Consider the following 14,308-nt stretch of genomic DNA (forward strand, 5'->3'; position numbering starts at 1 on the left):
GGACGCTGCCTGGGGCTTCTGACCCCTGCCAAACATGACTGAATGGCACCAATATGCCATTCTGTTTTTTTTTTTTTAAAAAACATTTATTAAAATTATCTCATCAAATTCAAGCTGCCGAGACATGGGAGGCCACAGGGAAAGGTGCCTGCATTGAAAGGAGAGCTCCCCAGCCCGAAAGTCAGGCCGGAAACTGCCATTATGCTCCAGAAAAATGTCTGGTACTGGTAGGCAAGAAGGGGCCATCCTCCAGCACTGCCCTGGCCCCGGAGAGACCGAAGCCCACCGAGGAACCCCAATGGGAGGCTGCGGGGGGCACCGGGGACCTCGCCCAGCTCACAGGGGGGCAGCCAGACAGCTCACTCTGAGGGTGAGCAGTCATGAAAACACAGCAAGGAGCCTATTTATTTTGGGCAGAGATGGTTCAGTGTTCGTTTCCAGGCCTGGCACGAGGAACCCCTCTTAGGCCCAGGCCATGAAAAATGAATTTGGTGAGGGTAGTGCTGAGGCAGCTCAACGGCTTCCAGCAAAAACATAATTAAGCTGTGGGGGAAAACATCACCTTCCCGAGTGAGGAGGGCCAAAGACAGACCGCCGGCACCCAGCGAGCAAAGCCGAGTGACGAGGGGGAGTCGCCGTGGGTCCGGAGGAAGGACAGGAGGCCGGCAGCCCCTCCCCTGGCACAGGCCCCGCTCTCTGAACCACTTCCACCGTCAACGTCTGGCTTGGGCTTCACCGAAACCCTGGGGTACTGATGGAGGGAGGAGGGAAGCCTCTTTTCACAGATAAGGATGCAGAAAGCCGGGGTGCGGGGTGCGGAGGCGTCAGCCCCGGGGCCATCAGTGGGTGGTGACAGGCCTTTGGAGCCTGTGAGCAATTGCCCCAGAGCCGTCCTTTGCGCCCTAGAAGCCTCCAGGGCACCTCCCTCTCCTGGCCCCGGGGCTCCATGCTCTGCTTCACCTGACTGTGAACACAGGTGCAGGGGGAGGGGAGGTCTGCCCCCCACTCCTGTGTCAAATCACACGCACCGAGACAGTCAGGCTTTGCTCGGCTCCCGGATGCACAGCTGCATTCTCAGAATGCTCTGAGTGCAGTTAGGAGTATGATCCTTCCTGCTTATTTAGATCGTGCCTGGTGCTTAATTTAGAAGACATTCTTCTCCATGCATTTAAGTTTCTTCTTAAAAAACCGCTGTTGAGCAGTAAAGAGCTGCAAGTATCTGCTAACTGCTCCATCTTCCATTTTCTAGACAAGGCAACTGAGGCCCAGCGATGATCCTAGGGCCACAGGTGGCTGAGGTATAAGCTAGAGGAGGTCGCTAGGCCCCTGCTCCAGGCCCCCTACAGCTGCTCTGGGCCAGCCGGGGAGCGCACCACATCAGCAGACAACCCACTGGGTTATGCCCATGAAGAGCCAGAGGGAGCCGGGGGACAGGGAGCGGCCAGCCTTGGCCAGGCCCCCTCCCACGTCAGAGCCCCTCCCTCGAACCTCCCAGAAAGGCCAGACAACACAGTCAGTGCAGAAAGGCAGCGTCCTAAGCTGGGGACATGGGCCAGGCTCCTCGGGCTGTTGCTCGCTAGGCAACAGCTCTGGGGCAGAAAATTTGGGGTGAATCAGCGCCTCAATGAGTGTACCCCTGCCTCCCAAGAGTCTCTGAGCAGGCCCCATTTTCCTACCCAAGAAGCATCTGTGATGTCAGAGCTGGCACTCTTCCTAGGCTATGCCCAGACCCTCAGCACTTTCAGGGAACGGGAGGAAGGTATTTGGACAGCAGGAGTGTCCAGCCTGGCCCCACATCTGGCAAGTTCTCCCACCTTCCAGGCTCACCAGCAAATACTCTGTCACCTTCTCTGGAACCTAAAAGAGCTGGTCCCACAGGCCAGAAGGCTGAAGGAAAGGAGCAGAGGAGGCACGGAGCATTTGCTTGCACACCAGACGGAAGGGCTCAGTGCTCTTTCCTTCCATCCTGACACACAGACATCAGAAAATGAGACTTTGCAGTTGGGGATCTCAGGAAATGACCTCTGCCAAAGTCATCTGCACCCTGCCCCTGTAATGTGTCCCCCTCATTTCCACATGTCCACAGCTAACCAATCTCAAGGGGCCCTTAAATAATCATGATGATAGTGATCATAACATCAACAACAAAAGCTAAAATCACTGACAACATCAAGCCGGGCGTGCTAGTTCTGTTATTATCAGCTGCACTTTACAGATGAGCAAACTGAGGCAGAGAGGGGCTAAAGAAGTTGCCCAAGGTCACAGAGCTACTAAGGGGTGAAACCTAGATTCAAACACAGGCTGAAGGCTCCAGAGATCATGTTCTTTGCCATGGAGACTTCAAGTCCCTCATTCACAAAGCCAGAGAGGCTACAGCCCTTCTCTGAATCCCCGTGGCACCGTGCACTGTTCAGACCTTGGACACCCCATCTCACAGCAAGGAGTGGGTACACAGATCTCCAGCAGATAGGGTGCTGGAGGACCCAGCCAACCAGCCAGGACACCAGGCAAGATCCTATATCCAGCAGGGTCTCCAAAGAAAGCAGCTTAAAAACACACATCCCCCCCCAAATAAACCATTGTCCATACCTGATGGATACTTTGTTGAAGAAAAGTCACCAGCTCCTCATAGCAGGTCAAACTGTGCAGTGTGAGCTGAGGAGACACAAACCCATAGCGTGAGCTGTCTGAGCTCCACAGACGGTTCCATGTCCTGCCCTGGTTTCAGTAGCTACAAGCCCCCACTTGGGAATGTCCCTGAGGTCACAGTGGCGACCCTGAGAGCCAGGGCAGCAAGGCACCCCCATGCCTGTTTGTGACAGGACCCAGCCGGGGTCTCCGGGGTCAAGCCGGCCCTGCCAGCCAGACAGGGCCTACAGAGCCCAGGAATGGAGACCCCGTGGAACTAAAGCAAAGGAGCCAGTGGCATGCATGCCTCGCCCCACCAACCAGCGGGGCTGCACCCCTGCAGGCCAGTCACAGGTATCTGAGAAGCACCTGGGGCCTGGCAGGGGCGTGGGGGTGTGTGGAGAGAGGTAGGAGTCCCATCCAATGGGCCACCACCAGTACAGCTCTGAGCCCAGCAGGCAGTGTCATGAGGTCAGTGGAAAGCTGTGGGTCTGAGTTTCCTTTGCTTTCTCATGCAGCTCAGGAGAAAACCACTTGTAGAGACAACACCCAACTAGGTGAGACCCCTAATTAGGATCCTAGGGCCACATGTGCCCAAACTTAGGTCAAGGAAACAAACTATGTCAAACAAAAGGCCTCAGTGAAGAGGAGGCTCGTCTGTGGGAAATGTGGCTGTGTCCATATTCTCATGTCTCCCATTTCTTTCCCTTACTTGGTCACACTAGGTCTGGCTTCATGGCTGTGCTCTGCAAAGCTCTTCCCCATTCTCTACCCCACCCCTCTGTCTCCATGCCACCCCACTGCCCTCTCACAACAACCCCGGAGGGGATGCTGAGGAGACAGGGAGGGCTGTGGCTTGGCCAGAAGGCATCACGCATGGACTGCTCTTCTCTGTACAGCCTCCACGTGACAGGGTATCCATCAGCCTTTTAGCCATAAGGGCAGTTCTGGCCAAACCCCCCCCAGACCCCCACCTCTGCCCGCACCCCATCCCAGGTGGAAGATCTGCTAGCCTGGGCTGCAGGGAGGGCTGGCCAATCCCCAGCTGAGGGAGGATTTACTTATATGAAAGGAGACCGTCCCCAAACAAAGCCAAAGGTTGCGTGATAATTTTTCCAGAAAGCCGTACTGTTTCTAAGACTCCATCTGCTTTGTATTTCCCTGTTGGACTGAAGTGCTGTGTTCCCGAAGCCCTAAAAAGGAAAGAGAGATGCATGAGTCCTCCGCATGGAGAGAAGACATGCCCTTGAGCCAGGGTGAAACCACATGTGCCACTGACTGAGGACAAATAAAAAGGTGGCTCTGGAGGAAAGAATGGGACCGAGGGTTTCTCCTTTCTCCCCCGATTTGAACTCACCCAATAGGCTGGGCCCAGGGAACCTGATGAGTGGGGGAAGGGAAAGGAATGGAAAAAAGACCTCAGGAGGAGAGCTCAGGGTAACCAAACCCAAGTCCTGGCAGTAGGGAGTCTGCCTCTCACCCACGACCGACAAATAGATTTCCAGACCAGGAATGCTGACTTGCCCTTCGCTTTCAGGGCCGTGAGGAATTCCAGCCTCTGGCCTGAGGCTCCCCACGCCAACCCCATCGCCATCTGTCTATACAACACCCTGTATGTGCAGCCCAGGAGATACACACTAGAAGTGGGGTCTGGGTGTGCGGCCCACGATGCCATTAGCCTGCTGCGTAGGCTGGGACAGCCGCTGCCCCTCCATCTGTAAAACGGGGAGAAATTGAATTTTTGCCCCATCTGTTTTCAGGGCTGCCATACAGATCCTAAGGGCCAGGGTTAATGTGTAATAATGTATTATCTCGAACACGAGTACCAAGGACAAGCACTCCATAGGAACAATAACAGTGATACCGAACTGTTAAGGTATTTAGTATGGGCCAGACATTGTCCTAAGCACTTCACATTTATTATTATTTACCATTTACTTATATGGATAAATGATTTAAACTCATAGATAGTATTATCATTTGTTATATATGATTTATTTATATGGACTCATTTAATTCTCACAATCACTCTACCAGATAATCGTTACTATCATCCACACTTTCCAGACGAGTACACAGATGAAGCACAAAGAGCACAACTGCCCAAGGTCATACAGCCAACAAACAACAGCATTGGGAGTTAGCCTCTGGAGCCCCTTCTCTTAATCAGTATGCTCTAGTAATCATTCTACCCCACCTGAGTGTCACCTTTGGCCCCCAAAGGTACCCCTTTTACCCAAGCTTAGCCACAGGCCTGGGATGAAGTGATGCCTCCACTATGAAGGGCCAGATTGAAAAGCAGGCCGACCATCCATGTGGATTACAGGGATGGTGTCCTCCACCTGCAGTAGGATAGAGGCGGCAGGGGAGGTCTCTTCCTCGGTGGCGCAGGGGACCAGGTGACAAAGCGAATGGAAGCATGTCTTGGGGACTAGGAGAGAGGTATGAATCAGAGGTATAACTGGTTCCTGAGAGGTCCAGATCAGAGAAATAGGGGAGCAGTCTGCCTAGGCCAGAAGTTTTCTCAGATGGGATGTGTCCCCCAAAGCTCCCCAGGGCAGAAGGCCAGGCAGATGTGACCCCAAGCAGAGATGAGACTGGAGCTGTGTGGAGGTCCCTCCAGGCCTCTCCCCATGTGGGGCTGCCTTGCTGGGCTTGTACCGGCGTGGGGCATGGGGCCGACATCCAGGAGGATACACAGACAAGCAACGTCCCTAAGGACAGGAAAGCACATGGCCAGCTTGTCCGCAGCTGTGCCAGCGCATGAGTGGTAGCAGCATGGCCCTGGGGAGCACTTACAGTGTGATCACAGCTCTCTCTCGGCCTCCCGCCCGCCACACCATGTCTGCGATGGCCAGGGCGAGGCAGTGGGTCCTACGGGCGTTGGAAGGTTGCAGCTGCCTGAGAAGGAAAAAGAGTGTGTTTATGTCTGTAGGGACACAAGCCAGGGCCTGTGCCACCCTATAGCAGATGGCCTATTCTTTCCTCTCCCACACAGAGAGAACCCCGCAGCCCACGGACTCCAGCAGGGCCTCCTCGGACCCAGGCCAAAGGAAGACCCCTGAGGGAGAGGCCCTGGGTGGGACTGGAGGAGGAGCAGGTCCAGGAAGCTGCCCAGGGGAGCAGAGGGGACCCTGGAGGCTTGGCAGGGCTGTGGGTTCTGATGGAGCCCAGGAGGCTGAGCTAAATGTGCTCGGGAACTCACGCCGCCCCAAGGAAAGGCGGCCACCCCAGGCAAATGCCTGATACTGTCCTGACCCAGTCTTGGCCACTCCCAGCATCCAGGCCCCTGGAGACAGCAGCTTGTGAGAGCAGGTGCCCTTCACGCCCACCAGCCACAGGAAATGAGATCATGGGTGCAGACGGGAAGGCAGCCTGTCTTGCTGTTACTTATATATAGGGTGTGGAATGGGGGAGAGGAAGAATTAGGGGTAATCTCTGGGGGTTTAGTGGGTGCAGTGAGGCTGCCAAATGGAATGGGGAATGCAGGGCAGAGAGGAGGATTGGGGGAGCAGCTGGATGTGCATGCGGGACCCCTCGGTGAAGCTATCTGACACATGGAAAGCCCAGGAGGGCATCGGGGCTGAGGGTAGGTTTATGAGCCACCAGAATGTGAGAAATCCTTGGCACTTTGAGGGGCTAAGATTTCCCAGAGAGAGGATGGGGAAGGGCAGAGGCAGCAGCCAAGGATGGAACCCACGGAACTCTGGGTTATCAGAGACACAGACGAAAGCAGGAAAGGGTACAGCAGTAGGGGCATGGCTGGGAGACAGTGCTGTTACCCAGTCCTGGGAACAAATGGGCTTTGAACGAAACAGGTAGTCAACAATGCCAAAAATGGCAGAGAGACACCTGATGATAAAAATGGTAACAAAGAAGCCCTGGTGCATGAAATGAGCAACAGGGAAGAACAGGCAATAGCCTGACAGAGACACTTCTTTCAGTTTCATCTTTCCAGGGCTCCTTAGAGCTGTACTTCCTGCCCACTGCTGGAATCTATGAGTTTTTTCTAAATTCTTAGAAAAATTAAATTCTTACAAAAGCATTCTGAGTGTTAGGCTCTTCCTAACAGACAAAGGTGCCTTGATGAAGACCTGCTGGGGCTCAAAGGAATACACGGTGGGGGGTGGGGGGATTCTATGTTTTCAGTGCCCAGCTAATATTTGAGCTCCATGCTGAGCTGTGGGGTGGGGGGGGGGGGGCAGACTGGAGAAATGTGAACCAGGAGACCAGGACACAGGTCAATATGATGGGCAGCATGTGGCCACTCCCCAGTGCCTGAGACGCAGAGCAAATGGTCTGTATCCAGGCTGTCCAATGACTTTAAAATGGGAGGTGAATGACACAGCCGTCCCTCAGTTCCCCTTCCATAAACTAGAGATGACAACAGTACCTCCTCTGTAGCACTGGGGGCTTTAAAACAAGGTGATAATGTGTAAGGTCCATAGACCAGTGCCTGGCATGGGATGAATGTTCAATAATGGACACCTATCACTATTGTCTTTATGGAAACATCAAGTCCTCACTTTGGCTGTGGTGACAGGAAGGTGAACTCCTAACATCTGGCGTGAAAGAACAAGCCCCTGACACCAGGCAATCCTTCAAACCTAATGAGACAAACAACAAGTCCTCAACCACTTGAAAGATGAAATGGCAGACTGCCTGCAACTACTGCAGCCTTTGGAAGCCCGCCACGCTTCTCGAGGAAATGGTTACCACGCCATCACTAAACCAGGGAGCCTGAGCTGTGCGGGGAGCACTGGCCCAGGTCACCATCAACTATGAAAACAAAGGTAAGGAAATGTTGTTCTGGGTTTCCGGAGAGGTGATGCCAAGGACAGAGGAGGGCCTGGAAAGCAGGGCTTGTCAGACAAAGGAGAAAGGATTGGCCATGTATCTCTTTGGGTTCAGAACCTACGAAAGTAGGCTTCATCATCCCCACAGCTCCTGTTTCCTGCTGTGTGCCCTCCTGTGTGACCCCACTCAGGTGGGGGCACACATCCCGTCAAATACCCCTCCTGAGAACCCCTGCCAATCCCCATCCTGCCCCTACCCAGGACTGGGGTGCCCTGCTCCCCAGATGAGTTGTTACAGCCAGGGCCTGACCAGTGTTTCTGCTCTGTCTTGTCCCTGTGGGCTCTTCCTGCAACAAAGGGGTGACCAGGGTACTCCCCCGGTTAGAACCCTTATCATGGCTAGAATTGTGCAAAATTGTGTCTGGACTGTAAACTCTGCCTAGGACAGCTATGCTGGAAAACCTGCAGACTGGACCTAAGAAGTCCCCTTTCACACAGTCACCGTGCTCTGCACGAACTTGCTGACGCGAGTCATGTGCTTCATTGAAAGCTTCTCGGTGTAGCCACAAATAAGATTTATAAAGCCGACACACAGGGGCACCTGGGTGGTTCAGTGGTTGAGCATCTGCCTTTGGCTCAAGTCACAATCCTGGGGTCCTGGGATCGAGTCTCCCTGGGATCTGGCTCCCCACAGGGAGCCTGCTTCTCCCTCTGTGTCTCTCATGAATAAATAAAATCTTTATAAAAAAAAAAAGCTGACATATATTGAGCACTTACCATGTGCCAAGCACTGTTAGAAACACTTCACATGTATTGTTTCATCACCCATCAAAGCTCCCTTATAAACTTGGCAGTATTCTTGCCCCTTTTAAGATAGGGAAACTGAGGCACGGAGACTGAGACACTCGAGGTCACACAGTAAAGTTGGAAAAATTAAAACAGCATTGAGGGAGGAAGGAGAACTCAGGGAAGTGGAACCAACTGTCTGGAGCTCTTGGCTTTAAGAACCAGCATCCCTCTGTCTTCAAGCCCGTCTCTTCCGCACCGTGCAACACCACCAAGAGATCCAACTCATGTCTTCCTGATCTCACAAACTGGTCATAGACCCTCTGAACCTCTGTGTTTCTACACCAAAATCCTCATTCTTCTCACTGGCTCCTATTTAGAAACTCTTCCCATCTCTCCATCCTCTCCTGGGCCCCAGTTTGCTCTTTAGAGACACATCTTTCCAGAAGACACGGTGGGAAAGTGCAGTGGCCGGGCCTGGGTTAGGTTCCTGGCTCCCAGGCCTTAGGGAAGCCCCTGGTCCTCGCTGGCCTTCACCTTCCCACACAGATGTGGACACCGGGCCACGTGCCCCCAAGCATCATTCTGCCATTTGACTGGCCACAGGGTGGACAGGGCTATCCATGCAGATGATGACGAGAGGAAGGGAACAGTGGGGTGAGTCACCCAGACTCCAGCTTCACCAGGTAACTCCCTGCTTTAACCTGCAAAACCTCAACGACCAGGATGGTCCTGGGTTGCCTTCATCGGTCAGATACACACTCATCAAACTCCTCCCACAAATCTAGCACCCAGCCTGGCTCTCCAACCAAGAGAAGTTTCTTTAAGCATCTACTTCCTCATGGGAGAAGTGCAGGATGAAGACATTTGTCTATGGGTGGTGGTGGGTGGTGGTGGGCGTAGGGGAGCAATACAGCCTGCATGCTTGCCCAAACTACTCAAGTCCTTCAGATTAAAGAGATGTTCTGATGCTGATGATCTCCAACTAGCCTCACCCATCCACTCTGCTGTGCCCAGCAGTCCACATCTACAAACCACCCAGAGGAAGGCTGGGAAATGACCACAGCCTTTCTGTTCCCTCTCAGGCTCACCAGCTGCTGCCAGGGGTGGGAAGAAGCATGGTCTGGGGACCGCTGGACCTGGGGTCCAACCCCAGCTCTGCTACTGGTGTCCAGACAGGCCTCAGAAAACTGTCCCTCCTTCTCTGAGCCTTGAATGTGGCCATTTCAAAGGGCAGAGGAGGTGAGGAGCCAACATCCTTGTCTGTGGCTCTCTCTAGACCTGCAGGGGAGTGAGGCTCATCATCGCTTCCCACAGCCAGCCACTGGCACGACCCCTCCCTCAAGGGGTAAAACACGGAGCCCTGCCGCCTGGCTCTGTCCTCGACTGAGGAGAGGCCAGCTGCCGGCCTGACAGAGTGGGCCCTAATGAAGCCAGACAGCCCTGACGAGAAAACACCACCCCTGCCAAGAGGCCTTTATTTCAGCATGACTTCCCTGGAGGGCGCAGTCAATCCCCCACGCAGCTTCCACAGAATCGTTCCCGTCCGTGGTGGGTGGAGGACGTGAGGAGGGGCCCCACCGCCAGGCCTGCAGCCCCAGCGTGGGAAGGCGCACAGGTCCTTCAAGCCCCCACCTCCACCCCCAGGGCCCAGAGTTGGGCAGCTGCCTAGACGGGGCGGGCCAGGCCACCGTGGTGTTCCTAAAGAGAACAGAGGAGTCACCTGCATTTTTTTTTTAAGTTGGGTCATTTCTGAAATCCTGGAATTTCAGCGTCAGAACGAAGTACTGAAAGCCTCCAACTCCACTCAGCACACACCAGCCAGGCAGAAACATCAATAACCCAACCCATCAATATTAAAATTGTATGAAGAAATCAAGGAAACCAGAGGTGCTGGGCACAGAGAGAGGCTCCTACAGGGAGGTCACCCGTGGTTCACACGAGGCAGGGGGTCCCCAGGATTTTGCTGTATTACTCTTTGTACCCTTCTGTACTGAGTTCTTCCAATCAGCGGTAAGGGGGGGAGGGTCTTCCCAGAAGCCCTCTGTGAAACACAGAGCTGCACCTTGGTCATGAGAGTCCCTATAGGGTCCAGCACCCAAGTGTTCTAAACTCAGGCCATCAGCCTCCTGGCACTAGCCCCTCCTGACCCCTCTGGCTCTCCCATTGCTCAGAGTTTCTTCTGGGGCACAGCAGAGTCAGATGGCAGACAGGCTCAGCTGCAGATGCCAGGAGGGACCCCGGGCGAGCATCTTCCCTTTCTGAGCTTCCTATGGTCCTGCCTGCTTGCACAGCCCTTGATGATTTGCATTTCCTCGTCGAGTCAAACTTAGAGGCAAGACAGAGATTCACCACTGGAAAAAGTGAAGCCTTGCAGCCCAGGTCTCTGGATCCAGCCCAGTATGTCCCACCCTGGAATGGGCTAAGGAGAGCAGGATACTCCTTCTAGCCTCAGCATGGGCACCTACAGGCTGCGTGGAAACTCACGTGGCAGGGACAACCCTCTGTGGCTTCTGACCTGCAGGGCCTCACTGCCACAAAGACTCTGCTCTCACTTCCCTCCTCTGCTGCCAGCCCTGGGCACCAGGCCCTTGCTCCCCTGACCTTGGTTTGCTGCAAGTCCTAGCTTGAACCCAGAAGACTCTCCCCTCCTACCCCTAATCCCCCTCGAGCCCCACCACAGCCCCACAGCAAGGGAAGTAGGAGAAGGAAACACAGGACTCGTGTGTGTGTGTGTGTGTGTGTGTGTGTGTGTGTGTGTGTGTAGGCATCTGGCACCGCCCTTGCCTATAGCCTACCACCACTGGGACCTCCCTCAGCTCGTTCCCCTCTGAGGTACCTCTTCCTGAGCCCCTGATAGAACCCCGGTGGATGGAAGCAGAAAGCCAGCCCACAGCACTCAACCTGCATGGAGGTCAGCCCTGGTTGCAGCACCTGGGGCAGCAGGGGCTAGGGGTGCAGAAGGGAAGGTGTTTCTGGTAAGGAACAGTTGTGAGACTAGTTGTGGGGCTCTCCCCCACAAGGAGTAGTTGTGGGGCTCCCAAGAAAACTGAGGTCACTCTTCCGCAGCATGGATGCTCCCATGCTTCCTGGAGGAGGGGGCCCTGGCCTGCAGGCCAATCTCCCTGGATACTGCACGCAGACCTCTCCTGGTTGAGCCAGGCAGCCAGACTGGGGCTCTTTCCCACCTGGCACACCCCTACATAAATCCCCCAGCAGCTCCTTCTTCCCCCTTCTCCCTCTGCCTATCCACCATTGCCCCTAGGACCCAGCTCAGACCCACCAGCCTGGCCACGGTGGGCCTTCAATCTAGGCTGACCCCAACTCCCCTCTGAGTCCCAGCCAATGGAGAGCCTGTGGGAGCCAGGAATGCACTCCCTCCTCCCTCCTTCCCAGCAAAGACTTGACGGAACTCTCCTCTGGTCAGTGCTTAGACACCGGTCAGTGTAAACTGGGGCCTGAGTCCACGCATGGCCAGCGGCTGGCTTGCAGATGGTGGGAGGTGTTAGAGAATCTCACGTCCCATAGCTGACCCAGTTTGCTTTCTACCCAGAGCCCAACTTGCACCCACAACCAGGACGTCTTTTTGCCTTCCAGGCCCTGGCTCCCCTCTCTGGTGTGGGGACCAGACTGCTCCCTGGAGAATGTGCCTATGGGTACAGAAGCTAGAACATCCTCTCAGTGGTGGTGGGGAGGGACGAAAAGGAACTAAGCCTGCCTTGTGTGTGCCCTGGGCAGAAACAGCCCTTCCTGGAACCAACTTAAACACCCCATCCCAACCTTTGGGAAACAATCCACAACTTCCCCCAAGTACAAAGTCCAAGTTCAAAAGCAGCTCTGAAGGAGAAGGGGGCCGAAATAAATTATGAGACATCTCCCATAAGGGCCAAGGCCACAGCCTGACCCAAGCAGCTGGTAAGACCCCAAGGCCCTTGTGGCAGCCTGGCCCTGACCCATCCGCCAGCCTCAGATCTCATCCTGCCCCTCCAAACTCTGCCCCAGGCACCCTCAGGCAACTCTCAGCTCCTCTCTCTGCCCTGCTCTCACTGCCCTCGGGCCTCTGACATATTGTTCTCCTTACTGGAACACCATTCCCTCCCCTCCCTGTTAGTCTGGATAACTCATGCATTTGTCCATGCGTTCATTCAACAAAAATTCTGAGGGCCTCTTCTGTGGAGTAGGCCCTGGGCTGGATGCCAGGGACAGGCTGCGAACCAGGCCGCCCAGGGAGGCCCCTGTTCCCATGGGGCTGGTGTTCTCAGCGGAGGAGGAAGGACAGAAGACTGTGGACAGGTAACAACGTCAATGAACGAGGGCACCAAGTGGTGGGGAGGCCTTGGAGTGGGCCCAGGTTTGTCTCAACTAGGGAAGGCCTCCCTGATATCAAGGACTCTGTGCTATGAGGAGCCCAGAAGAAGTCTGAGGGATTGGCTGGGAAGGGGGACACTGAGGGAGGAACAAGCATGTGCAAGGATGTGTGTGAGGCCAACTGGGAGTCCTGATTATCTCCAGACCTCAGTGAGAGTTAAATGTCACTCCTCCAACAGGCCTGCCCCACCCTGCCTAGGTCTGGTGAACCCTGAGCATCTGGCACATCCCTATGAGCCTCCTGCTTGTCTGGCTCTCGTGCTTGATCATAGGTGCCATGAAAGCAAGGCTGTGGCTGTCCTGCTGAGCCCTGTGTTCCCTCCAAGCACCTGCCCAGCCCTCCCTGCATGCTTCTTTTCAGTGCAAGGAAGGAAGGTGGGCAGGCAGGGGCATGTGCACTCAGGGACAGTCCCTGCACCCTTTGAGGGCAGCAAGAGGTCCCTCCCTTAGCAAGCAGGGAGCATTCCAGAATCTCATGCACTGTGCTGCCTCTCCAGGAGAGTCGACAGCAGGGTAACTGTCGGCCGTGGTCACTGTGGGCAGCAGTCTGCTGGCTGGCCTTGCAGAGGCCTTGCACAGACAGGAGCGGCTATGTTCGGCCTGGTGGGGATGGGCACGGAGAACAGCAAGGACAAGGTGGGATCCTGCTGTGGAAATGCGATGTCCCTCTGCTCTGGCTATAGTTATGCTACACTGGTAATTAGCACCTATTAGCTTGAGACACAACACCTTGATGATTACTTGGTAATTAGACAAATTATATTATTAGACAAATTCTAAAATGCCAAGCAGGAAGAGCTACCTTCACTTAGGCCCTGTCTGAGGCAAACTCCTCTAAGCCGGTAAAAGATGTTTCATTTGTCCTGAGCTTGGCAGGATATCAGGGGAGCCAGCATCTCTCCCAGGAATCTAAACATGGATGAACAAGGAATGGGCCTTTGTTGTCTTTATAACACCTCAGGTTTGGTTTTTGGTTGGTTTGGTTTGGTTTTGGTTTTTGGTTTGGTTTTCAAGGCACTGGAATGCCCAGAGCAAAGAGCAAGTCCCTTTAATTAAAATTCAGAAACTAGGGACACCTGGGTGGCTTAGTAGTTTAGCACCTGCCTTCGGCCCAGGGCGTAATCCTGGAGACCTGGGATCGAGTCCCACGTCGGGCTCCCTGCATGGGGCCTGCTTCTCCCTCTGCCCGTGCCTCTGCCTCTCTCTCTGTGTCTCTCATGAATAAATAAAATCTTTAAAAAAAATATTCAGAAACTGGCAAAACTCAGCTGTGATTTTAGAATCTGTTTAATCACAACTTTGTGGAGGGGAATGGCAGTATCTACTAGGCAGGACTCTTCTGGGGTGCCGGAGATATTTTTCTTTCTTGATCTGGCTGATAGGTTCCCGGGTGTGGGACTTTGCAATAATGCACTGAGCAGAGCATATAGGAGTTGTGCACTTTTTTGAGATGTGTACTTTTCTGTATGCATGTTCTATTTCAATTAAGAGAGAGAGACAAAAGAACACATGCCAGTTCTAGAGTTCTGGGGGGTAACCGAGCCCAAGCTAGTAACTGGGCACATGCGGTGATGAAAGTAAGAAGCTGATCTCAAACTGGCCATCCAGCCCCGGCCTTGGCCAGCACCTTGCCAATCCTATCTTAGCACCCACCACAGTAAACAACTGTGGTTTTCTATCCACCCTTCAACCTCACAGAGCACTCTGCCTGCACAGAGATGTTCCAGAAA

The 14,308-nt window shown here is 54.2% G+C and overlaps 1 protein-coding gene across 7 annotated transcripts in view; it reads right to left on the reverse strand.

Annotated features, from left to right (window-relative positions):
* MINDY4 (MINDY lysine 48 deubiquitinase 4) overlaps positions 1–14,308 on the reverse strand; it is a 104,265-nt gene that overhangs the window by 35,091 nt on the left and 54,866 nt on the right. For all 7 annotated transcript variants that reach the window (XR_012010712.1, XR_012010713.1, XM_072783595.1 and 4 more), the window contains exons 10-12: positions 5,428–5,529; positions 3,758–3,821; positions 2,590–2,655 (exon numbers count right to left, since the gene is read on the reverse strand). Coding sequence is in view for 5 of the 7 variants with exons in the window: in XM_072783595.1 (XP_072639696.1) it covers positions 2,590–2,655; positions 3,758–3,821; positions 5,428–5,529 (232 nt within the window). In the remaining 2 variants the exon portion in view is untranslated. The remainder of the gene's footprint in view (positions 1–2,589; positions 2,656–3,757; positions 3,822–5,427; positions 5,530–14,308) is intronic.

The sequence above is a fragment of the Canis lupus genome, chromosome 18 (genome assembly GCF_048164855.1).
Source record: "Canis lupus baileyi chromosome 18, mCanLup2.hap1, whole genome shotgun sequence".
In the NCBI taxonomy this organism is placed as follows: domain Eukaryota; kingdom Metazoa; phylum Chordata; class Mammalia; order Carnivora; family Canidae; genus Canis; species Canis lupus.